This window comes from Podarcis pityusensis, assembly GCF_964106645.2.
Source record: "Podarcis pityusensis genome assembly, chromosome: 1".
NCBI lineage: Eukaryota > Metazoa > Chordata > Lepidosauria > Squamata > Lacertidae > Podarcis > Podarcis pityusensis.
In genome coordinates this window covers 80,078,331-80,102,390 of record NC_138028.1, presented here as the reverse complement: position 1 = coordinate 80,102,390, position 24,060 = coordinate 80,078,331, and the positions used below count along the sequence as shown (strand labels likewise).

The window sequence follows — 24,060 nt, the reverse complement described above, 5'->3', positions numbered from 1 at the left end:
TCCGCGCAACGTGAGACCTTAATATGCTGCGGCCAAAGGCTTGGGGAGCCCCTGGGGGTGGGCGGGAAAGCTTTTTGGGGAGAGCCTGCTGGCTAAGCGGTGGACTCAGAATTAGGAGGCGAGCAGTGAACAAAACTCGGAAGTTGCTTTCTTCTCTCCTGCATTAGTGCTCTAACTCCGGGCGCTTTCTCCCAAAGGTAAAATAGCCTCGTGATGGGAAGAGAAGGGAACGCCAGGCTGGCGAGAGAATCATGCTGCTGCTTTGCGTTTTGATTCAGGAAGGTCAGATTTCGGCTGCCTAATTCCAGTATTCCTTTTATTCCCAGATTTCAAGTTTAGTGACGCTTGAATCCTTCCAAGAATGGTTGGGCAGTATTTGTCAATATATATAAAAAAATTAAAAAATAAATTGTCCAGTGGCACCTTAGAGACCCACAAAGATTGTTCTTGGTATAAGTTTTCGTGTGCATGCACAAGTGGTATAAGCATGCACACGAAAGCTTATACCAAGAACAAACTTTGTTGGTCTCTAAGGTGCCACTGGACTTTTTAAAAAATTTATATATCGACTGCGTCAGACCAACACGGATACCTACCTGAATCTAGTATTTGTCCAGTTAGGTTTCCGCCTGGTCATTTAGTAGTATTTGCTTTTCTGCGCGGCATTTTTGAATTCCAGGATTGGTTTTAACATTAAACAAAAACATTGTTTACAGAGCCGCCCTTCCCTCCCCTATCAAAGATTGGTGAGCTGTCTTTACTATGGCTGCGTGCATACTATACTATATACCCTTCTTTCTTCCGTGATGTGTTTAATGAGGTTTAAACGTTTTAGGTAGTGCATATACGTATAACCATAAAGTAACAGCATAACGATGATGACGAAACAAAAGAAAGGTATGGGAGAGGGTAGACAGCATGTCAGTAAAAACCAGAGAGGAAGGAAGATCAGAGCATATCGTAACATACGTTATACAGATCATGGTCAGTTCTGTCGTGCGATTTCTGAGCAGACAAAAGTAATTATCGGCAGAATTCCGTGTGTTGAAGGAAGATGAAGTGAGCTACTGGAGTGAGGCCAGTGAGGAAGTTCAATAAACTTGTACCATGTGGTGTAAATCTTGAGTGCTTCTGGTCATTTCCTTTGTGCTTTCCATTTAAAAGCCAGGTTTTCCATTTGCCAAAGTTTCTTATACCATAGATTCAGTAAATATTGAATATTGTTTCCAGTGTTCTGCTTTTACTTTTCTGTCTGCCACAATACAGTACAAATCATCATTAAATATTTAAAGAAAATAGTTTGTGAGGAATCATCAAAAATTAACAATGAAGCCAATTGGCTTGCATTTTTTGATTATTTTTCCCATCACATTAAAAACTTCAGACCAAACATTAAATGTTTCTTTACAAGACCACTGTATATGATAAAAAGTTAGTTTTTCACCACAATTTCTTCCAACACATGATAAGCAAATTTGAGTTAATTCTAGTTAACTTGGAAGGAGTAAAATACCAACGTAAAATGAGTTATATCAAGTTATCTTTAATCCTTGGTGGCACAGAATTAAATGGAGCTTTGATACAAATAGTGTCCCACTGTTGTGGTTGAAGCGTAGTTTGAATATATTGTTCCCAAGCTGATTTAAAATCCTTATATGTACCTGCTTTCCCTCTGCTAATATGTTATAAAGTATAGACAGTAGCCCTTTACAGTTATGACCTGTTGTTCTTATTAGGTTCTCAAGATTAGTGGGTGGTTTAGTAGCTTGTGAAATTACTTCTGACATCATAATAAAGTCATGTTCTAAATTAAACAGGCACCAGGAACATTTTGCACCTGGCTATTGGCCACTTGCGACCAAGTGAAGACACCTGGGCATCAGGATGGCATCTGACATCTCCATCATCTGGAGGTGCTTGTCTGGAGATCATTGGATCTGTACTGCTTTCACACACTAATAGGGGAGAGGACGGAGGACTACATGCGGGGTGGGCACCACTTTGCCGCATTCCTGGTGCTGTTTGCCCCACGCTCCTGGCTGCATACTGCATGGTCGTGAATATAAGCTGCACTTTAACTTTTCACAGTCAGAATTTGGGTGGAAAGTGAGGCTTAGCTCAAAGTTGTCATCTGAAGTAGCCAGAAGTTCACAGTTCACATAATTCAATCACAGTCAGTCCACCATTTGAAAAATAAGACAGCACTCAGGTGGCATGCCCCGCCCCAGGCACCGGCAGCAGTTGCTACGCAGGTGGCCATTTGGGCTGGGGCCTCAGACTTCTTCCCAATGGTCTGTTGATAATGGCACCACTGATCACTTTGAATAAGGGTGTTGAAGCATTCAGATTAAAAGACAAATAAGACCTAGGATCTTGCTTGAAATCATAAATTAATAGAGGACATTTTAAAGAGGAGGAAATTATTTAGGGGGCAACTAGAGAGAATCAGTCAGAATGCAAGAAATGTTTTCGACTATGATCGGTTGCCAACAGAATTTCTACTGACACACAGACAAGGGTGGGATAATCTCTGGCTTTCTTGGTGCTGTTTCTTTCGCAAGAGTGGAACATTTTTGTCCTTGCATTAGTGAGAAGATAACATTCATGGAGTGACACTGAATCCTTTCAGGGGAGGAATTATTTGCTTCCAAGTACGTTTTCACACACTCTCAGACACAGTTTCCCCATTCGTTGGGGGTTCTGATGTTGACCAATGTCTTCTTTGATTTTCCATCTAAGTTCTTCACGCTTTTCTTAATTTTGCAGCTTTTCTGTTTCCATGGCCAAGAATCTGTCATAAACTACTTCCTTCCAAGGTCCATTTTCACAGATCTTGCCCAAAACTCTGACTAGACTCATGAGTGTAGCCAGAACTTAAGCTGGGGGGCAAAGAAACGAGCTATCTGTGATGCAGTTGGTCAGTTAGTTATGTGTTTTTATTTCTCTACTTGTTTTAAGGGTGGCAGTGCCAAAGTTGTTGAACTTTTTTTGGGGGGGGGCACTAAAAATATGCGCCACATCGGGCTACCTTAAAAAGTGCCAAAAACATGTGCCGCGCCAACTTCCATCCAGGGTCTGCCAGTGTGTTCTGGCTGGGAAAAAAAAGCCCTGGGCTACACCCATGACTAGACTTCTATTACTTATATCCTTCCTAATTTAATTTTTTCTTTTGCCCCTTGGTAATACGAATTTTACTTATAGAACTATAACTTTTGTTTGAAAGTGTTGGACTTTTTGTTTCTTATCTGGAATACTACTTGAGAATTCTGGACTTTCCACTGTAGATATAATTTATTTTATGCTGGGAATTAAGTGTAGCTAGTAACTAACTGAATTGCTTTCTCTGGAATAATTCATTTAATTCTTTATAGTATATTAATACAGTTTTATTGCTTTTGTTTTAACGTTAGCTGAATGGGAAAGTGTAAGAAGTAAAGCTGCACTTTACTAGAACACAAGACCCCTTGGTGGCTTTCACCACATGAAGCTTTACTGCTCAAACTACTTGGAAAGAAAGGAAAGTGGCTCACGTATGTTGACTTGTTAAAGGACCAAGAAGGAAAATGGAAATTAAGAGACTATGAGGAAATAAAAGAGCATTTTCAGAGTTGGTTACACTATTGGCAATTACATGAGATTTAAAAAGACAATAAGAAAGGATTCAGTTACAAGACATCTAGATTTCAGAAGGAAGTTCTGGAAGGGAAAGTAAAGTTGCTGAAAGGCGCATATAGTATTCTGCTAGAATGGGAAACAAAAGACGAGGAGGTGAAATCAGTTATGATTAAATGGGCACAAGACATAGATCATAATATATTTGAAGATTGGGAAAGATTGTGGAAAACTGATTTAAAATTTACTGATTGCTCTTTACTGAAAGAAAATTACATGAAAATGATGTATAGATGGTATATAACACCCGTACAGATAGCAAGAATGTACAAAACTAGTTCAAATGTATGTTGGAAATGTAAGGAAAAAGAAGGGACATTCTACCATATGTGGTGGGATTGTAGTGAAAGTAAAAAATTCTGGGAAATGATATATAATGAGTTGAAGAAAATGTTCCAATTAACATTTGTAAAAAAGCCTGAAGCATTTTTGTTAGGGACTGTAGGAAAATATCTGCCAAGGAAAATGAATAACATATTTATGTATGCAACAACGGCGGCAAGAGTCTTAATAGCACAGGGATGGAAGAACAAAGAAATCCTGCCAAAAGAACAGTGGCAAGGGAAATTGATGGACTATGCGGAACTGGTGAAATTGACACACAAATTGCACAATAAGGACAACTGTGACTTTAAAGAAGAATGGGAACCTTTTACAAAGTATTTAAAGAAACAACAAAATTAACTGGACTCCTTGGCAGGGTTTGAATAAACATACACAAATTTATTATTGGTGACATATAGACAGATAACTTAAGGATCTTTACAATTTTATAATATGCAGAGATAACATGTGCTGACAAAACCAGAGAGAGGAGCTGAGGGAAGTCCGGGGGTGGGTTATTCTTGGGGAGGGAAAAATTTTGGGGGGGGGGAGAATGTGGATATGTTTTTGATAAATTGTTATGCTGAAATTCTTAATAAAAATTATTCAAAAAAAAAGAAAAAAAAAGAAGTAAAGCTGCACTGATCACTCTCATATTAGGATCTCTTAATATACCTGAATTAGTTAATACAACTAGCTTCAGATTTCATTCACTCTTTTATCATTTACTTGTAGCCATATTGTAGATGTTTCAGTTATTATACTTTAATACAACAGTAACAAAATTTATTAAATGGTCACAGACTTGGCCTTTAATGCAACATGTCTTTGTTTGATACAACAGCATCACTGTTTTTAATGAATATCTACAATTTTTCACCATTTGTCAATTATTAAATTGATTTTGTCTGGTGTGGTTCTGACTCTTCAGACACCATCCCTTTTCTCATTCAAGCAAATTAATATAGAGGGAATAAAGATCCCATTTTTCACACTCAACACTAGCTTCCTAGGTACTCTTGTTCTTGTCGTTGGCATCTGTCTTTCTCAAGAGACAATGGAGTGTGCCTCTGAGGATGAAGTCAAACCGCTATGTTAGCAGCACTGAAGTAACCTCCCCAGGACAGAAGCCTGGGCAGTGTGCATGGATGTCCAGGTTGTCCAGACGACAAGACCCATCTCTTGGCCTCGCAGAAATAAAGAGAATAATTTCCAAAAAAAGTGAGTGGCCTGTATTCAAAGAGTTCCCAAATAGATTGTGTTCTAGTGTGCCCCCCTTCTCACCTTCCCATCCAACCCTATAATCTCCTCTGTCCATCTCTTCATCTGCGTTTTCCAGCCACCTGCCAGCACCAAAACTTTGCTATCCTCATCTTTGCTGGATTTCTGAGTAACTCCTTTTGTCCCACCCCCTTCACATGTCAAGTGTGCAAGCTTCCCCATCTGGACAACATTGTGTAGTCAGAGGGAGACGGAGAAGGGGTGATTAAAAGCTTTTCCTCTCTCATCCTTCTCTAGTCCTGGGCTGGATTTCCACAAGAAACAAGTTATCTGAGCTGGGCCAAACTAGCAGTATCCTCTTACCTGGACAGGTGAACAAGCGGAAAAACCAAATGAGCAGCAAAGCCAACCACACTACACGGTTGTTGCTTCACTGTTTGGCATTCTCTTTCTTCCTGCCAGAGCTCCGTCCAATTCCACAGGCCGTAGGAAGTAGTGTGAAAGCCTCATTTTCAATGGAGGAGACAGCCAAGGTTGTCAACATTGGAAGAGGAGCTGGCTGGGTCTTGGTGGAGCTCAACAAACTGCCAGTTGGAAAAGATGCCCCTCTACTGGGTGATTAACAGAGTAACTTTACACCAAATAACAAAATATGTTTTATTTTCTTAGAATTCACATCAAATGTAAAATTTCACTAAAGGAAAGCTCTAATACACATACTGAATTGGAGACTTGCCAAAATACTGAAAAACCAGATGAATATGGCACTTCCCATGAGTAACAGAACTGGAAATGTTGCAAATCCAGAGCTTGGGACAGAGAAATCACCGCTCATAAAAGCATTGCATTTTTTTCAATAAACATCTCAAACTGGATGGTAGGCAATCAGTGGCAGTACATCTTCATAAATGCGAGTAGTACTGCTTTGCAGAAGGTCTCATGCCTTGGCAAATGAACGAGCAAGGCAGGCACTTTCACAAGCAGAAGAAAGGATAGCCAGTGCTTAAAGATTTGTTTAGGATGCCCCAGATCCACTCCCTGATCCAAAAACATCCCCCATGTTCGTTTTGTATTCATTAAACAACTTCTGGACTCTTTCTTGTAAAGCTATTAAAACACTGGCAATCAAGCCACAGAGCAAAAGGAACAACAAGACACCCAGAACTATTGCAACGATATTCAGAATCTTGGCTCTCTTGCCATATCTAGTTGCATCTTCAGCATTTCCAGCGACTTTACAATCCCTTGCCTGCAGGGGAGAGAATTTTTTCAAACAAACAAACAAACAAATGAGAATTAACATTGGAAACATTTGCACATGCTTACAACACCTAAAGCTCAAATGGACTTTCCATGGCTGTTGTGTAATCATAATCAAATCTACAGTTTCCTGTTCAGTGCTATTAGTGACCAAAGGATTGTGCAAAATGAAAGTTCCTGCTTCCCAAAAGGTTGCATCCTATTCTAGCCTCAGCATCATCTGTCTTCATTCATATTCTTTTAATGAGAGCCCACCAACCCTTCTAGGCCCAAGGAAGTATTTGGAACGTTGAGACTGTAATAAGAACCAACTCCTGTTTTCCTCTCTCCCAAGACAGATAGAAGCACATGTGCCCACCTTCAAATTCACTTTACTTTTCCATGAGCAAAAATCAGATCCAGTAAATTTTAAATGGATCCTCTTGAATGTGCATGATTTTATACAAGCCACACACACCCCAACCCTCATGATTAAAGCTTACACTGACAGACTGAAGAGTAACAATCACAGGTGTGTTGCTTCCTATTACCTCAAAAAACATTTATTTAAAACACGGAGCCTCATGATTTTTGCATAGGATGACAACAAAACCACCCACAAATCTCAGACTATATCTGTGGACACAGAGGTGACCGATGATTTGATGGTGGTTTTAAGGAGATTCCTTGTAAAAAAAATAAAGAATTAAAAGTTGAGATCAGTAAGATTATGTGTCTCAGATCCAGAGACCACTGGATCTGTGATCTTTACAGTTTAGTCAAAGGAAACAAGGGGATCGTTGTTGGAAGAGGAACCTAGAAACAAATTATACCATTTCAAGACCATCTGTTCTCACTTCCCACTTTCGCAAAACACAGATCCGCATACAAACAATGCACACACCTCACTTTCCCAAGGGATCTGTGTAAAAGTTGAATCTAGTAAAATTACCCTGAGCCTTGAAAAAACACATACTTTACGGTACAGCTGAAAGAGGAAGTGAGTGTCAAGCTTCCAATTTTCTCCTTCAAAGGTACTTTCATGGGAGAAAACAGTAACCCTCACCATCACACTACCGCCTTATGATGAAGGAGGCAGTAAGCGGGAAGAGCCTCAGGGGTGCTGAAGGCACCAGAAAATACTTCAAAGGTGTCACTGTGCCCACAGGTGCCACAGCTGGAGACCCCTGCAGACATTAACTATCAATCCCCAAACAGTGCCCAAGACTGTGTCTTAATAACTAAGGCGGTAAGAGGGATTGGAGGGCATTTTCTTCTCAAATGTACCAAAAATCCTATTAATATAACTGATGTATTAGCGCTCTCTCCCCCCATACACACACGAATGAACTGTATTCTGAAACTCATCCATCTCAAAGCTAGAGAACATGAAAATTAAATAGCCTTGCCTACTGCTTCAGTGTCACTAATTTATACTGCTGAATCCTAATACTTTGAAGCAAAACAGGCCATGTGCCTCTAAATATGTCCTCCACACCTCATTTTTTAGTAGAAAAATGATTTTAAAAATGAAATGTATGTATTCTGTGTGGCGGATATGGAATTACAGGAGATGGGAAACTTTCCACAATGAATCCACAGCTTTGAATGTCTTGGGGGGGGGGGTGTGGGAAATTCCTTGGAAAGCGGACAGGGATGAACTTTGAGAGTTTAACACATTTCACACAGGGTTTTATACCTGTGTAACTGGCAGAAATCCAACAGGTGATACTTTTCCCACCACAAAGGGAACCAGGGAGCCACAGCTGTTGGATTTCTACTTTCCCAGAGTCGCCGAGAAAAGTACAAAGGCTGCTTGGAAAGGGCAACGCTAGGATCTGAGTCAAGGGTGGAGGAAAGCGAGGGGTTGTCCTAGCAAGGGCAGGAAACGAAGCAAGAACAGGGGTGTACAATATATTCTGGGCCAGACAAAAATATTGCCCAGCCATTTTGAGGTGGGGGGGCCGTCGGCGGCACTAAAGTGAGGGGTGAGGAAGGAACACGGCCGGAGGATTTACTGGCGGAGCTTTCCCGCCTTTTCTTGGCGCCTTCACCTTGATGGAGTAGACGAGGGCCGCGAAGCCCAGGCAGCAGGCGTTCATAAAGGAGAAGTTGCACAGCGACCAGAGCACGTAGTCCTTGGGCTGCTCGACGACGAAGGGGTAAGGGCAGATCGTGATGGTGTCGCCGCCTATCATCTCGACGCTGTAGGGCCTCAGGTTGACGTCCATGGCACTTTCCAGCTCCATGGTGGCCGAGAGCTGCTAGTGCTGGCGGGAGGCTGCTGAGGAAGAGGAGGAGGAAGAGGATCCCGCCGCCCGTGAGGGTGAGGGAGGGTCTCCTCGGCCTCTGGTTAGTCAGGAGCGGCTTCTGGCGCACGAAGCTGGGGCCTCTGTCCTGCTCCTCGGAAACACACACTGGTAATTCGCCAGCAAGCTTTTAGCGTAGTGTTAAAAAAAAAGAAGGAGGAGGGGGAGTTTGGGAACTACCGTCAGAAAGTAAAGGGGGAACTATATTCCTATAGAGACAGGCAGTGCCAGATTTACATATAAGCTAAACAAGCTATAGCTTAGGGCCCCACTCTCTTGGGGTCCCCCAAAAAATTTAAAGGGGGAAAAACTGGATGTACATTTCCAAAATAGAAGATAAAAACCAAATAAAATAAAACATACATATAGCAACAGTGCTTTGTGTTGTGTAGGCTCCTATGATGTAAGTAATGGGCCCCACCTGCTAGCCTGCTCCCTAAAATTACCATATAGCATATATTCAGCACAAAAAGCAGCAGCAATTTGTTGTTGACAAAGGACAGCTGGACATATAAAGGGCCCCATTACCTTCACTAGCTTAGGGCTTCATCAAACCTAAATCCAGCCCTGGAGGCAGGCCTTTCACTGCATTGTTTCATTTCAACGCTTGTACCCTGCTTTTACTTTCAAAAAGAGGAGCTAAAGGGTCTGACACATGGGCGTAGGGGGGGGGGGCTAAATCAAGTAAATAAATAAAAATACTTACCATAACTAACTGGCCAATTTAGAAAAAAACACTGGTTGTATGACACTATTCCTGCTTTGCCCAGCTCTAATTATCTAGTTAAAAGTCCCTTTCTCTTGCCCTATTGATTTATCTATATCCAGTTGGCGGTTGAAAAACTTTTGCTAATTATTATTATTATTATTATTATTTATTTATACCCCAGCCACTCTGGGTGGCTCCCAACAGAATTAAAAGCACAATAAAACACCAAACATTAAAAACTTCCCTAAGCAGGACTGCCTTCAGATGTCTTCTGAACGTCAGATAGTTATACTGATAATTTCTTATTGTTGTAACATGTCCATGGAGTACTCAGATTTCAGGTCTAATTTGGGACCTCTTTTGACATTTGTCACAATTAAGCATATTTCCTTTTTCCTGCTTCCTTGTCCTGGGCTTAAGCAGGCTCATATTTTATAAAGGTTACTTTATTCCCAGTGCTGAGAACTCTGCATTAGAAAATAAACATCTAGAAACTAGCTATCCAAGCCTGCATAGGCTTGCTCTTTTCTACAATCTGAGTACACATGAAAATATTTTTTAGCCTGATTCAATAAAGAACATTTACTTGGCTCAGAGTTCAGTTCTTTACTTCCTTAGATAATCATAAAAACTGATAAATGTTTATAAAGCAGAACGTTTTCCAGCAGCAGCTGAAAGGCTACAAAACAAAACACCAGGGCAGGGCTACAGTGAAGAATTCTCCTGATGACCAAACCACACAAGACATGGTAGATTCATGATCATATCTCTCAACTGATGTGAGGATGTGATCTTAATTATTAAGGTGTGTGGGACTGATTTTCCTCAAAGCACCATGTATAGAGAAGACCAATCTGAATCACCCTGAAGAAAGTGCTTTTAGCTTTGCAGTGGAAGAAATTAGGGTAGCCCAGTGCAAAAGAAACGGTGCTTGTACCTTTAATAGTTGTATAAAAGAGAGAGTTTCAACTGACATTACAAACTGAAATTCCCTCTTCTGCTCAACAGTAAAGGGGGGGAGAGAGTCTTACTGTCTTTTTGCACCACCACCCCACAAGAACAGCAGATACACATATTGTGCCTATGTTTCTCCCCAACCCCCACTGCAGATATAAAAAAAGTTTGGGGAAATTGCATGGGAGAAAAGGGTTACCGTATTTTTTGCTCTATAAGACGCACTGTTTCCCTCCTAAAAAGTAAGGGGAAATGTGTGTGCGTCTTATGGAGCGAATGCAGGCTGCTCAGCTATCCCAGAAGCCAGAACAGCGAGAGGGATTGCTGTGCAGCGCTCCCTCTCACTGTTCTAGTTTCTGGCTTAGCCACGCGCAGCCTCTTCAGGGCAGCGGGGAGCCTTCATCCTGCTGCCCTGAAGAGGCTGCACAGCTATCCCAGAAGCCAGAACAGCGAGAGGGATCGCTGCACGGCAATCCCTCTTGCTGTTCTAGCTTCTGGCTTAGCCGCGCTCTGTCCCTTCCCCCACCTCCAGCAAGAGCCGCGCTCCCTTTAAAGAGCGTGTGGCTCTTGCTGGCTTTTGCGGAAGATGGGGGAAGGGACAGAGCGCGCAGCTCTGTCCCTTCCCTCATCTCCTTTAAAAGCCCGCAAGAGCCACACTCCCTTTAAAGAGCTAAGCAGAGCGTGTGTGTCAGTGACAGGATGCCCTTGTCTCTCCTTGGGGAAAAGCCTACAAGCGCCACACACATGCTCCACGTGGCTCGTGAAAGGGAGCGCTTTATGCCTGGGATGCATACAGGCTCTGCTCAGTGCTCCCTTTAAAGAATATTTTTTTTCTTGCATTCCCCCTCTAAAAACTAGGTGCGTCTTATGGTCAGGTGTGTCTTATGGAGCGAAAAATACGGTAAACACCCTGTCTCCAGTGCAGTGCTACATCTCCTACAGCAGCTGTGGTCAGCCCAGTACTAGTCTTGCAGGAAAAGGACAATCGGAGCAAAGGAAAGGGCCGTGGCTGTTTCCTGAGATTATAATAGTGGGAAGATTAATGTTGTTGTTGTTGGCAACCGTTTGTCTTGAGAGACTCCTCTGGGGGGTGATGTCAAACCGTTGCATTGGCAGAAGAACACCCTTGGTTTTTGTAGTTTTTCTATTCCTGGAATAATTCTGATATATGATATAATGTGTGTGTTTGTGATTACAGATGATCTGAAAAACATAATAGATGCTGCTTTCAGATTGGCTCTGAATCTTAGCAGGATGTAGTCAGTTAACAAATATGTGGAGGGGTAATGTGTTAGAATGAGCGTGCTCTACCCCCACCCCACCCCATCCCATTTGCTTTCACTGCTGGTGGAGCTTCCAACACAGCTCCTCAACCAGCAGATCCTGAGTACAGGATTGCACCCTTATTCTAGGAGACTAAGTAGAAACTAATGAAACATAATCTTTCAGAAGCCCAGGCCAGAAGCAGAGCTATTTAGGTTGAACTTTGGCTACTATAATAAATGCGCTGCAGTCTGTGAAACTGACAGAATTTCTGCCATCAAAGCTGTTCTTGTTTTGTGAGCTATGGGGAAAGAAGAGAAACCCAGAGATTTCATTTGTGAGAAAGCAGATAGACTGACCTTTTCCATCTGAACTTATGACAACACTCTGTGGTATGCTTTTTTCAGTTTCAAGGGGCTGTACAGTGGCGTCCTTTGTTCATCTGTTAAATTCAGCTCTACACTGGCAGCAGCTGTGGTAGCTTCTTCAAAACTTCCTGTCCTTGTTTGGTACTTTGGTTTCATGATAAATACCTAAAAGGTATATAAATGGGGGACAATAATTGCAATTTGATAGATCTTAAAAGCTGAGATCAACAAGGTTTCTAATATATCATTTATACCAGGTTTATGGTATCAAGCAGGAAGGGAATGTCAAACATGGTTCATGTGGGCTTGTATCCCATAAGAAAGTGTGGAAGTGGACTGCTTTAGAGAGTCTGGATTAATTGTCATGTTCTTTTGCACTGCTTAGATGGTGTTCTGTTTTATTGTGGGTAATCTAGTCCTGAGGGCCATCTAGTTCAACCCCATGCAATGCAGAAATCTCAACTAAATCATGCATGACAGATGTCCATCCAACCTCTGCTTAAAAACCAGCAAAGTATTCCAGGCTCCCTTAGAACCCCAGACCCTGATCGAGCATACCTATTCCTTCTCCCACTGCCAAAGACACCCCCCTGACCCTACTTCCACTCTCCACAGAGGAGCAACCAATATTTCTAATATGTAGGAAATAATTTTGGAACACAGAGAACCTTTTCCTGACAAATCACACAAAGTTCTCAATGTTACAATAGAGGCTGAGATAGCAGAAGTAGTCTGTATGACATTTTTAATGCAGACCTTAATGGGCCAAAGAAGCTACATGAAACATTTGAGCCTAAGCGTATCATCACAGCATTTCAATTTGAGCTTCAAAAAGAGAGAAACCTATCTTGATTAATCCTGTGTCAGCCATGTATTCACCTCAATGAGGCACTTGGAAAGTATGAGTTCTCAACTCTCCAGAGATTCCACTCTACAGGAAAACAAGCTTTCATTGCCAGTTGAGGATCTGCTAAGTCCCAGACTGGCCTTCGCGCGCGCACACACACACACACACACACACACACACAGAGCTATCTCTTTTTTAGAAAGAAAGAAAGAAAGAAAGAGCAAGCAAGGAAGCAAGCAAGCCTTTAGAAATCCAAACCAATCTTCTTTAACAAAACAACATTCAATTCAACATAAAATCAATAGCCTTGTTTTAACACTCAGTGCATACAGAATTATATATTAACAGACCCCTTTATAAAACTTCTTGTTTTAAAGTGGGCATCTCTTTGTTGATAAATTCCACTTCTGTTTAGACAAAGCTTATCGGAAGACTCATTCAAAATACAGTATGCTCCTTCAGCAGCAAGCAGTTACCAAGGAGAGAGAAACAGTAAGAGAGGAAGATTTGAAAACTCTGGGGCAGGCTAGGTGGCAGGAGTGTGAATAAACAAACTTAAGAGATGAGCAGAGCCCTGACCTTAAAAGTGGGGTGGGCTCTCCAAGTGGCTCTGAAGATACTCCCCCTTTGGGAGAACTCTTAGCGGGACAGTCCCCTGGCAAGGCACTTTCCCTGTGCTTTGTGGCCTGTCGCCTGGTGTGTTCCCTCTCTCATGCTAAAACTGGGGGACAACCAATGAAGTAGGATGTTGGAAGAATCAGCAGAGAGAAGAGAACTTCTTCACGCAGTGCATGGTTAAACTATGGAAGTCACTCCTACAGGAGCTAGTGATGGCCATCAACTTGGATAACTGTAAAAGAGGATTAGAGACAGCTTTGTAAAGGATAAGGCTATCAATGGCTACTAGCCACATTGGTTATGCTCTGCCACCACTGTTGGCGGTGGCATGCCCCTGGATGCCAATTGCTGGGAGCTGCAGGTGGGAAGAGTGCTTCTGCCTATGGGAAGTAGGACCTGCGTTCATCTGGTAGGCCACTGTGAGAACAGGGTGCTAGACTAGATGGGCCACTGGGCTGATCAGCAAGGCTTTTTATAGTCTCATGCCCAGGAGAAGTTGCTCATGAGGTTCCTGTCTGTAGTTTGAGGGGCCCTGGTGCTGTTTTATCTAATTCAGTGGGTTTCTGCCTGCCAACTGCAGGTTGAGTGAGCCCCTGATCTGGTCTGGCTCCTTAGTTGGTGAAACTGTGGCCTCACAGTCAGCATCCTGGTTGGTGCTGGACTTGAGGGTCAAGAGAAGCAGAAAGCGCTCAGCAGGTGGTAATCATTTCCTTACAACTCTTGCATAATGCATCCAAACTTTACTGAACAGCCCATTGAATAGAACAAGGGCGGTGAAACAGCTCAGCCTGAATCACTCAGCTAACTTCCTGGTCTCTATGTCAGGTGTGGGGGGGAAATGGCCTTCTGGACTCCTGCCAGGTTTAATTAGGCCTTGGGCGGGAGGGTCCTCCCAGCTGAATTAGTGAAAAGAAGGCTAAAGTGAAACACCTAGAAGAAGAAGAAGGAAACTTTTAGTTCATTTTAAAGCCTTTTAGGTTGATCTTTCCTGGTGAAGATGTGATTGCCACACCTCATAAAATCAATTCAGGTATCCAGAATTTTAGTGCAGCTGTGATTAGAGAATAGTGTATCAACTCAGAAGCGACAGGTAGCAGCCAAAGCAGCAGTTCTTTGTAACTCTGGTCTTAAACCCCTGAATTTGTAAACATTTTAGAAATTCCTCTGCTAATGCAGATAAAAAGCCATCATGGTATCCATATTGGAGGAGGCAGAGCTGTGACTGAGCATGGGATATGCCGGCCCCGCAGAGAAACCCAATATTGTTATACCCATTTTGTTGGGGGTTGGAGGAATAAGTTAGAGTAGTGTAAGACAACTCTGCATGTAATTCAGTGTTGGTTTTCTGGTGTGTTGGGGGTTTCCCCTAGGAAATGTGGGGGTGATTACAAGATTGAGTGTAGCAGCAATTAAGAGTTGCCGGAGGTGAAAGGGACTTGGGGGAAACGGAGGGTCTCAGCAGTGAATGGGAGGTGTTGTCTGGATGCCAGGTCTACCTACTAAAAAACAAAGGAGGGCTATAGCTGGATGGAGTACAAGTTTTTCAGAGGCTGGGTGTTCCCACGCCTCTCCCCTGGTCAGGCATTAGTTACATTTGTTTGAAACATTACTTTGCTCTCTTCTGGAAAAAAATCCTATGGATCCCCATGATGATAGTTAAGTTGGACAGTTTGCCAGAATTCAAAGCTTCAAGTACCAGGTAGCCAAAAGAAAATATTTCTGTAAATATAAACATGAATTTGAACATGTGTTGACCTGCTTTCTTCCTTCCTTTATTAGGGAGGGGAGGGAGGACCAGTTGGAACCAAGGCTAACGTGGTGAATTGCAGTGTTGCTCAGTAAATAAGAATCAATAGTTTCCAAGAATTGCCAGTTTATCTGCAGAGGCAGTCACAGGGTATGCTTTGCCCAACTGCAGTGGATTATGGTGCTGAGAATTCTTTTCATGCAATCCATTCTGAATATGCACAGGGACAATGCATAAGCCTTTGTGACACGCTCCAAGGCCTGGAGCAGAAAAGGAGGTTGGCAATATTGCAGCCCACAATAGTAGATATGGGAAGCCCCAACACAGTCTTCCAGCGTGTTTTCGGCTTCTCCTCACCTGGTCCACGGTTTCCAGTGTGTTTACAGGTGTAAAGATACTGGCATCCTCTCATTGCACCAGAAACCTCACAGCAGAAAGGAGAAGGACTAGTGAACTTGGGTCTGTTCCAGGTCCTTTTCTTCTGCTTCGAGTTCTCCTTTCTATGGACTCAAGTAGAGACTAGGCATGAAATGGGTAGAGACATTTCCTAGGAACACCATGACAGGGAGGCTGTTCTGCACCAACTGTGAATCCATAGCAATTGAAGATTGGGGAGCAAAGTGCACCTGAGCTGTCTACACAGGGTCCTTGTGTATCATTGCAGTGTGTGTGTGTGTGTGTGTGTGTGTGTGTGTTCATGTTCCCCACTGCCCTGCATTTAAATGGCAGCAACAGATGAACCCTGCTCACAAAGCAAATGGAGATCAATAGAGAAAAGGCTAGGGCATCAGGAATCTTAGAAGAGGTGGGGGGGCAGTTGGTCAATCATGAATGAGAACTCCGCTCGTCTCCAACCAGGTACAAGCCATATATAATCCTAACAATCCCGTGTCTTTTCTTGGGATGTCAACTTTTTGGTTAGGCAATATATTGTTACACACTACCCAATTCTCAAGGAGTGTGAGATTCCAGGGGTACCAAGTAGGTCATTCCATATCAAGTGGTTCAATTTTCTTAAAATTTTGTACACTTGTTGAATGATCAGAAGCAAGTCTGAATCTGAATTTTTTAAAAATCTCATATTGTTTTTGAGTTATGAGGGTTTGATTTCTTTTTTTAATTGACAATTTTGGCCTTGCCAGACTACACAAAAACCTTAAAAGCTCAGCCCAGAATTGAGATATTTCAAAATTAAAAATACCAATCTCTTCAGAACTTCATGAGCTTTAATATGATATGGCACACGATGGATTTACTTTAAAGTTAATATGCATAATTTAAAAATTATAAAAGTGATTAAAAATTAATATGTTTAAATTTCCCCCCAGAATGTATTGATTATTTCATATTTCTAAGAGCTTCCTGCAAAATTTAATCTTGGGATCTCAATGGGATCACATTCTAAAAAAAAATTTTCTATATACATGTTGGTCTTACTGGGTTCTATTTAGGATAAATGGGTCTTCCTGGAGTAAAATATAACAGAATATACAAGACTCCACTTTGGAACACATTTCTAAAAGGAAAGCCTGACTAGCTTTCCAGATACCTTTTAATTGGATAACTTTTTAAATAAATTATTAGTTATTAGTTACTGAAGTTACTAGTATTATGGTTTGAAGTCCAAGCAAGCATTCATACATTCTTCGTACACCATGCAACATCATCACTTTGGCCATCACTTCACCTAACCAGATGAGGGCATAGGTGGAAAGTACCCAAATCTTATAGATAGCTAGGGTTGCCATATTTTAAACAGAGCAGAGAAAATCGGACAGAAAAGTTGTTGATCAAAGATTTGGCCGTCTGATGACTCCTGCAACTCCCAAAGCTCAAAAGCAAAGGAACCAGCCATGACTATACAGATAAGGATTTATGTGTAATTAATTCCAGCTTTTCTCCGAAAAAATTGGCTGTTCACCCAACCTCTCCCTCTCCCTCAGTTATTCAGCTATTCAGTTGTTACTACAAATAAGTTTAACCCATGCCTGCATAAGTTATGGTGCACCAAGCAAACAAGGTAACATATTGTGGCATGCCAGGTGTTCAGCACCCAAGTCTTATTTTTGCCATCCTAAAAAAGCATCAAAATGGGCACCCTCCCCATTCATAGCTGGTGGGCTACATTTGGCTGTGCTTCTCTACATTCTCTTCTGTCCTTCAGGTCAGGCTAGCAAAAGGCTTTTCTTTGTAGACTCCCCCACCCTCTGATACTGAGTTGCCATATCAAAAGTTAACATAATTTGTGCTAGTGAGTACTGAGCATTTTCCATTGAAGTTGACAGACATGGAAAGGAAGTGATTATTCTCCCTCACCTTTCAGTCTGTGAAGTTATTTTGTTCTGGAATAAGGACTGTTTTGGAAAACGGGGGAAATGAAAATATCTCCTATCAATGGCTCAGTTGCAAACAGTGATTTGATAACTAAAGCTATTGCCATGTAGCCAGGAGAATATAACTGATTGCTCGTTATGATCCAGCTTACATATGTATGGATATAATTTGATTGTTTATCACTTCGTTACACAGCAGTTCTTGATGACTCACAGATGAATGTGTGAATGGGTTCCACTGAAAGGCCTTGTGCCTGAGGTGTTGTGTATTTTCTTTTCTCTGATCTGCAATGACTTATTCACAGACCCAACTGACTGCTTCATGCTGCAGTCATCAGGTGATGAGCAGCATGTACGAACCAATTTAAAGGGTGTCAAAATATGTCCTCCCAACCCCTATTTAGCAAAGTTTGCTGCTTTACTACCAGCATCACACATCAGGACCCAGAATAAGGTGTGCTGCATATTTTTGAGAGTGACAACACACCACAGGGCTGCCATGATTATCACAGCGTGTAGTTAACAATGTGAGAGATCTGCTGGTCCAATCTAGTCCAGGATCTTGTTCACCACAGTGGCCAACCAAATGCCCCTGGGAAACCCACAATAAATTTGGCTTGGTTGAGTGGGTGATGGGGGCATTATTCCAGCTACTTAGGCAGCAATAGTAATACTTCTCTTAAAGAAGCTCTCTCAGAATCCCACCATGTTGAATCTAGCAAAGTCTCCACTTTCCATTCTTGGTCAAGGTTCTTCAACATGTCTCATTGCCAGACTTTTTCTCAGTCATGAGCATTACCGCTTGGGTTACCTTGGTGACAATGCACACTGGGAACTGAACCAGGGGAAATGCAGCCATATTGATTGTGTTGAACTTATTGCCACTTTTCTGCACTATCAACCCTGATGACCTTCCGAACTACTGAGGAGTGCGTTTTTTTGCTATGGTTCCAGCCCTCAGTGCAGAGGGTAGTTCAGAAAGTGGTTTTGGGGTGCGAGTGAGAGACTCCTATCCAACATTGTGGTTGTTTCCATGGTCCCCACATGGTTCTATTTCTTCCTTGTGCTATTTAGCACAAAGCATTTTGTTTGCTTTGTGTGTAATATGGTTTCATTTACAGTGGTACCTCGGGTTAAGAACTTAATTCGTTCTGGAGGTCCATTCTTAACCTGAAACTGTTCTTAACCTAAGGTACTACTTTAGCTAATGGGGCCTCCCACTGCCGCTTTGCGATTTCTGTTCTCATCCTGAAGCAAAGTTCTTAACCTGAGGTACTATTTCTGGGTTAGTGGAGTCTGTACCCTGAAGCGTCTAACCTGAAGCGTCTGTAACCTGAGATACCACTGCAATTGAAAAGTTGATGCTGTTTATATTATTAATTAAATTTCTATACTTCCCTTCATCTGAGGATCATGGGACAGTTTATAATATAGATGTTTGCTGATAGGGGAAAGCGCCCCTCATTCTACATTTGTTCAGTCACAAAGTACAAGGTCATTACTTTGCCCTGCATCTCCTCAAGAGCCAAAAAGTTCTGTAAATATTTGCAAATAAGGATTGCATCATTTACACGTACTTACACTGAACGCTGTGTCGTTTTTTAGCCCCCTTAATCCGGTTTGGAGAGAGATTTTGACACGCTCCAGTCTGCTTCAGTTTTTATGACCCTAATTGCCATGGGTGAATTGGGCCACTTCACTGCTTAACCTGCCATAACATCAGATCATTTATGAACAAGTTAAAAAGCATCTGTCTTAATCCATATATTTGACACCCTACCTCTTTCTTCTATACTTCATGAGAATATGCTTTTACCCTGCCTATGTGGAGTAATTGAAGTCACCCCTTAATACATTTTCTCCCATTTTAAGAGCACCTTTGAAGCACATCCCCCCCAATAATTTTGGGCACTGCAATTTACAAATCCCATCAACCTTTAACTACAATGCCCAGAATTCTTTCAGGGAAAATATGCTTCATATGTGCTTGAAAGTCAGTTTTGGTCACAAGTGCAATTGTGTCCCATGGGATCTAGTGATGGCTACCAACTTTAAAAGATCTTAAGAGAAACTGACAGAGGATAAGGCTATATGTCCAGTCTCCACTTCTTGGACATCATCTGTAGCAGCAAATTCATTAAATTAACATACTTTATGCAAAACTGTATTTCCTTTTGTTTGTCCTAAATCTCCCACCATTTAGGTTCACCCGGTGAGCTAGGTTCTGGTGTTATGAGCAAAGCAGGGGGTTGGGGAGGTATCAATCCACACCATACATAATTTTAAATGCCTCTTAACAGGGCCAGCCCACCCATGAGGCAAGGTGAGGCAACCACCTCAGGTGGCAGGATCCACAGATCCAGCATCTAAGGAATGTATTGTTCACTGCTGGTATACACTCCTTGGAGGCCAGATCTACTGCCTCTTTGGTGGCCACTCCACCCCCTCCTGCTGCAATTCAGCCTCTAAGCAAATAGGAGGCACTGCTGGTCAACTTGCACCCCTAGGGAGGAAATGGTGAGGGTTGCCCTCTGGGGTTTCCTGGGCTTTGCATCTGCCCAGCACGATTCAGAGTGGGGGCCCTTCACCACTTTGATTTCCACATCAGTAAGGTTGGTTTGATTCCCCCACCCTTCCCAATGTAGAACTTCACTTACTCTTTCTTCCCTGGCTGGGGTGCAGGTGGGTGGGTCACTTTATTTTGTGGTTTGCCTCAGGTGCCAAAATCCCATGCACTGCCAGATCAAGTTCCTTGCCTAATGCAGAGCTAGATTCCCCCCCCCGCACCCGACCTGTCTGTCCAGCCTCTATCTGAAAGACCTCCAGTGAGACACCCTCCCCAGTAATTGGTATAGCATCATGATATAGCATCATGATATAGCATCATGAAACCTACTACAACTCATCACTGAATCTCCTTACATCTTTACTCAGTCCAGTCTCCCACTCACCTACAACTAGGACTCTAGATGCTGTGCTTTTTCCAATTTAAGAATACTTCGATTTTTTTAATTGTACAATTGGGCATCTATTGCCACATGGCTGGGAAGAAGGCTAGACCTGCCTCTTTGTGATAGCTAAAGTTTGTTTTTAGTGGTACCTCGGGTTAAGTACTTAATTCGTTCCGGAGGTCCGTTCTTATTCTGAAACTGTTCTTAACCTAAAGCACCACTTTAGCTAATGGGGCCTCCTGCTGCCGGAGCACAATTTCTGTTCTTATCCTGAAGCAAAGTTCTTAACCTGAAGCACTATTTCTGGATTAGCAGAGTCTGTAACCTGAAGCGTATGTAACCAGAGGTACCACTGTAATTAGAAGCAGGTAGCCAAGCACCGAGAGGATGAATGCAGCCTTTGTCTTTGGGGGTAGAAATGGCAGATAACTGCAGCAAGACTTGTAACTCTGCTTGCACTCTTGTCACAGGCACCATTTAATTGTTTCCCTGTAACACCAGCACAGCCATAGTCACCATGGCAAAAGAACATTATTTGGACGGCTTTGGAGTGTAAACACATCCTAGGAAACTATTATCCTTACAACTGGAACTCATTTTGTAGCCCCTCTGTTTGGGGTGTGCATAGCTTCTTTGTTAATAAACATGTACAAGAACAAAAGCTCCACAAGCTTGTTTTTTAATATATTTTTAAGCAAATGTATTACGGTGATAGTGTTGCAAAAACCAAACTCTACAAGCATCTCTTATTACAAAGAAGTGTGTGTAGGTGTAAATACTGGATAATTTGTCTTCCTTGCATCAGGAACAGGAGATGAATCTTCATGTCACTTGGTCCCCATGTGTACCAGCAAGAGAGAAAACTGGATGCTAGGAAAATAACTTGAGAGAAGAGGCACTAGAGCCATGTGGATTTTTTTTTTGGGGGGGGGGGGAATCCCTCTAATGCACAATTCTCAGCATGGCAACTCTTGAAATTGATGCTTATCCAGCTCCGTCTTGGCAAGCACTCGAGAGACATCACTGGAAGTACCATATTCTTAATATAAGGGCTGCTCTTTGACCAGCTACACACCCGTGTCATTGGAAAGCAAAACATCACCATTACCCACAAACAAAGTGACTTGAGTGGGAACCTTGGCAGCAAGGGAAAAGGCAGTGAGTGGTTTTACAAGGGAAACCCGTCTGTGACATGGTTCTCCATAGGCTTCCTAATAACCATTATGAAATTGGAGAGTGAAAACCCCTGTTGCTAGCAGGATGATGACAATGACAATGGGCACAATGCACAGGGTCACAGCTGTGATGTTGAGGCACTGGGCAGTAGAACCATAGCTGCGAGCTCCACTGTGGTCACCAACCACTTTGCGATCTCTTGCCTGTTTAGAAAGAAGAAAGAAACAAAAGTCAGCGATTAAAATCAAGCTAGAAGATAAGCTGCTTGTGCAGAGCTGCTCCCACACCTCTGGGTTTATACGATCTTATTATCTGATAAGCAGCAGCCAAATTATGAGAAGAACCCGATCTTTACACACCAGAAAGGATGTCACTATGCCAGTTGTTAGTTATGTCTCTCATGTCATGTGGCTTATTGGTCTGTTGTTGCCCTTGCAGATCATTATTTTTGCATATTAAAGTTAAGATGATAGGCGGGAAATCCCACAGATGTTGCAATCACACAAAGCAGTCTAAAAGAAAAATCCGTGTTGCAGATGATAAATGGACTTGGTTTTTGGTCATTGACTCTTCTGTGTTAAGCTACATGCACAACGAAGTTTTCTACTATTTAAGTGTAGAAAACACCTACCTCAGGGGCTTAGATAGTCTTAGATATTTGTTTTTCAGTGCTAGGCTGTGGAGAAAGAGGCTGCCCAACAATCAGAGCAGGTGACCAGCAAATTTAAGAACTGAATTCCAAGTTTCCTAGAGACCAGCTAGCTTTTGCCCTGCCCTAGCAACTTCCCTCCACATTTCATAGAATCATAGAATTGACCCGAGGGTCATCTAGCCCAATAACTTAACGTTTGCCCTGAGATTAAGAGTCTCATGTTCTACTGACTGAGGCTCCCTACCACCAGTGGAAGGCAAGGGCACAGACACTGAGTTTGGAATGTAAACCGGAGCGATGCTGTGGTACTGCTAGGCTGCAGCTGCCTGATCAGTCCCTTAAGGTTGCCCATTTTTATATACATAAAGCCAGATGGATGGGTGTTCCCCGCCCCCCCCCACGTGTTGCACATGCAGACACGCACAAGATGATGCAGGGGGGTGGGCAAAATGCTGTTTTTCCTCACTGTGCTCCCTTGTTTAAAAACCTTTCCTCCCAGGCAATTTCAGTGTTGGAAGTGAGCCAACTGGGGGAAAGGTTTCCCTCCCCTCCCATGCCCCTTTCCTTGCAGGAAATAAGACCCCCGCCCCAGCTTTATACATCAACACAGGGCTGACACATGGACGCGTCACAGCCTAGCTTGATCCGCCAGACTTTGTAGCCTGGGCTGAGTTTTGGCTCAAAGGCATAAGGGGGCCCGGTTTAAAGCTATACTTTACCCCATGGGTTAAATCTAAACCCAAAACTCGGCTCTGAAAGCTTGGGAAAGAAGAAACAATGCCGTCATTCCCCTGCTTCTTGCCAATGAAAGGCCATGATTAATGTCTCCCCTTCTCCCTCTAGCAAGCGAAGCAACAACCCTACAGATACTTTTAAAAGTTCAATCGATGTCAACGGGGCTCATTTCCGAGTAAACACGGATAGGAGAGGGCTCCTAGGATGGCTGGAGGGACTTCTGAGCACCCAAAACGTTTTTTTTAAAAAAAGTCCTGATCACGTCCCGCCGGCTTTACGCCCCCTCCCCCACCCACGAGGGGGAAAAATGGAGCGTGGAGCAGGAAGGGGTGGGAGCGTCCCATGGACGGCGTTGCTCTCGTCCATCCTGCCCTTCTCACCTTAACCGAGAAGACCAGGGCCATGAACCCGAGGCAGCAGAAGTTGCAGTACATCATGGTGCAGATCGACCACAAGATATGGTCGCGGGGAGGCGCCACGCAGACTTGGCTTTGGTTGTGCATGTGGATCACGGTGGAGCCAGGCGACGCGCCTGCGGGGTCGAGGATGGCCATGTCGTGCTCGTCCTTCAGCTCCTCGTAGCGCGGCAGCCCGCCGCTGGCCTGGCCGGGCAGAGGGAAGTGGGCGCCGCTTGCCATCTTCTCGCCTGCAACCGGGTCTCTCAAGAAGAACTGCTTCGCGGGGCAGCGATCCGGGGAGTGAAAGGCAGGCGGAGGGAGGAGGCGGAGCTGCCAGGCTTTTATCCCGGGGAGGCGTGGATAATAGTGGGCAAACTGAAGGAATAGAAACTTAGGAAGGAACCTCCAAATTTGGGGGACTTGGGCAGGCGGATATGTGAACTGCTTGCCCTCTGTGTAACGCGGCATGCCCCGCTCTTGACTTGAGAAGGGATCCTCCCGCTCCCCGTCCCCGAAGTATGCGCGCTCTCTCCTTTTTGCAAGC

At 43.1% G+C, this 24,060-nt stretch overlaps 1 protein-coding gene across 1 annotated transcript; it reads right to left on the bottom strand.

Annotated features, from left to right (window-relative positions):
* Positions 1 to 5,860: 5,860 nt before the first annotated feature.
* On the bottom strand, positions 5,861 to 23,872 carry LOC308463500 (uncharacterized protein). Its single transcript, XM_080981929.1, has 4 exons — positions 23,499 to 23,872; positions 21,770 to 21,934; positions 8,511 to 8,720; positions 5,861 to 6,466 (listed from the first exon to the last, which is right to left on the bottom strand). The coding sequence occupies exons 1-4, from the start codon at positions 23,754 to 23,756 to the stop codon at positions 6,233 to 6,235; spliced, it is 867 nt and encodes a 288-aa protein (XP_080838055.1). The 5' UTR covers positions 23,757 to 23,872; the 3' UTR covers positions 5,861 to 6,232.
* Positions 23,873 to 24,060: the final 188 nt, after the last annotated feature.

What these genes read in the sequence shown, in the direction of transcription:
- LOC308463500 (XM_080981929.1), bottom strand. Translation starts at nt 23,756, where the DNA reads ATGGCAAGCGGCGCCCACTTCCCTCTGCCCGGCCAGGCCAGCGGCGGG. An exon ending in TCCAATTTCATAATGGTTAT is followed by an intron (nt 8,721 to 21,769) that starts TAGGAAGCCTAT and finishes CGCCAGCACTAG; the next exon opens with CAGCTCTCGGCCACCATGGA. An exon ending in CCCTCGTCTACTCCATCAAG is followed by an intron (nt 6,467 to 8,510) that starts GTGAAGGCGCCA and finishes TCTCCCCTGCAG; the next exon opens with GCAAGGGATTGTAAAGTCGC.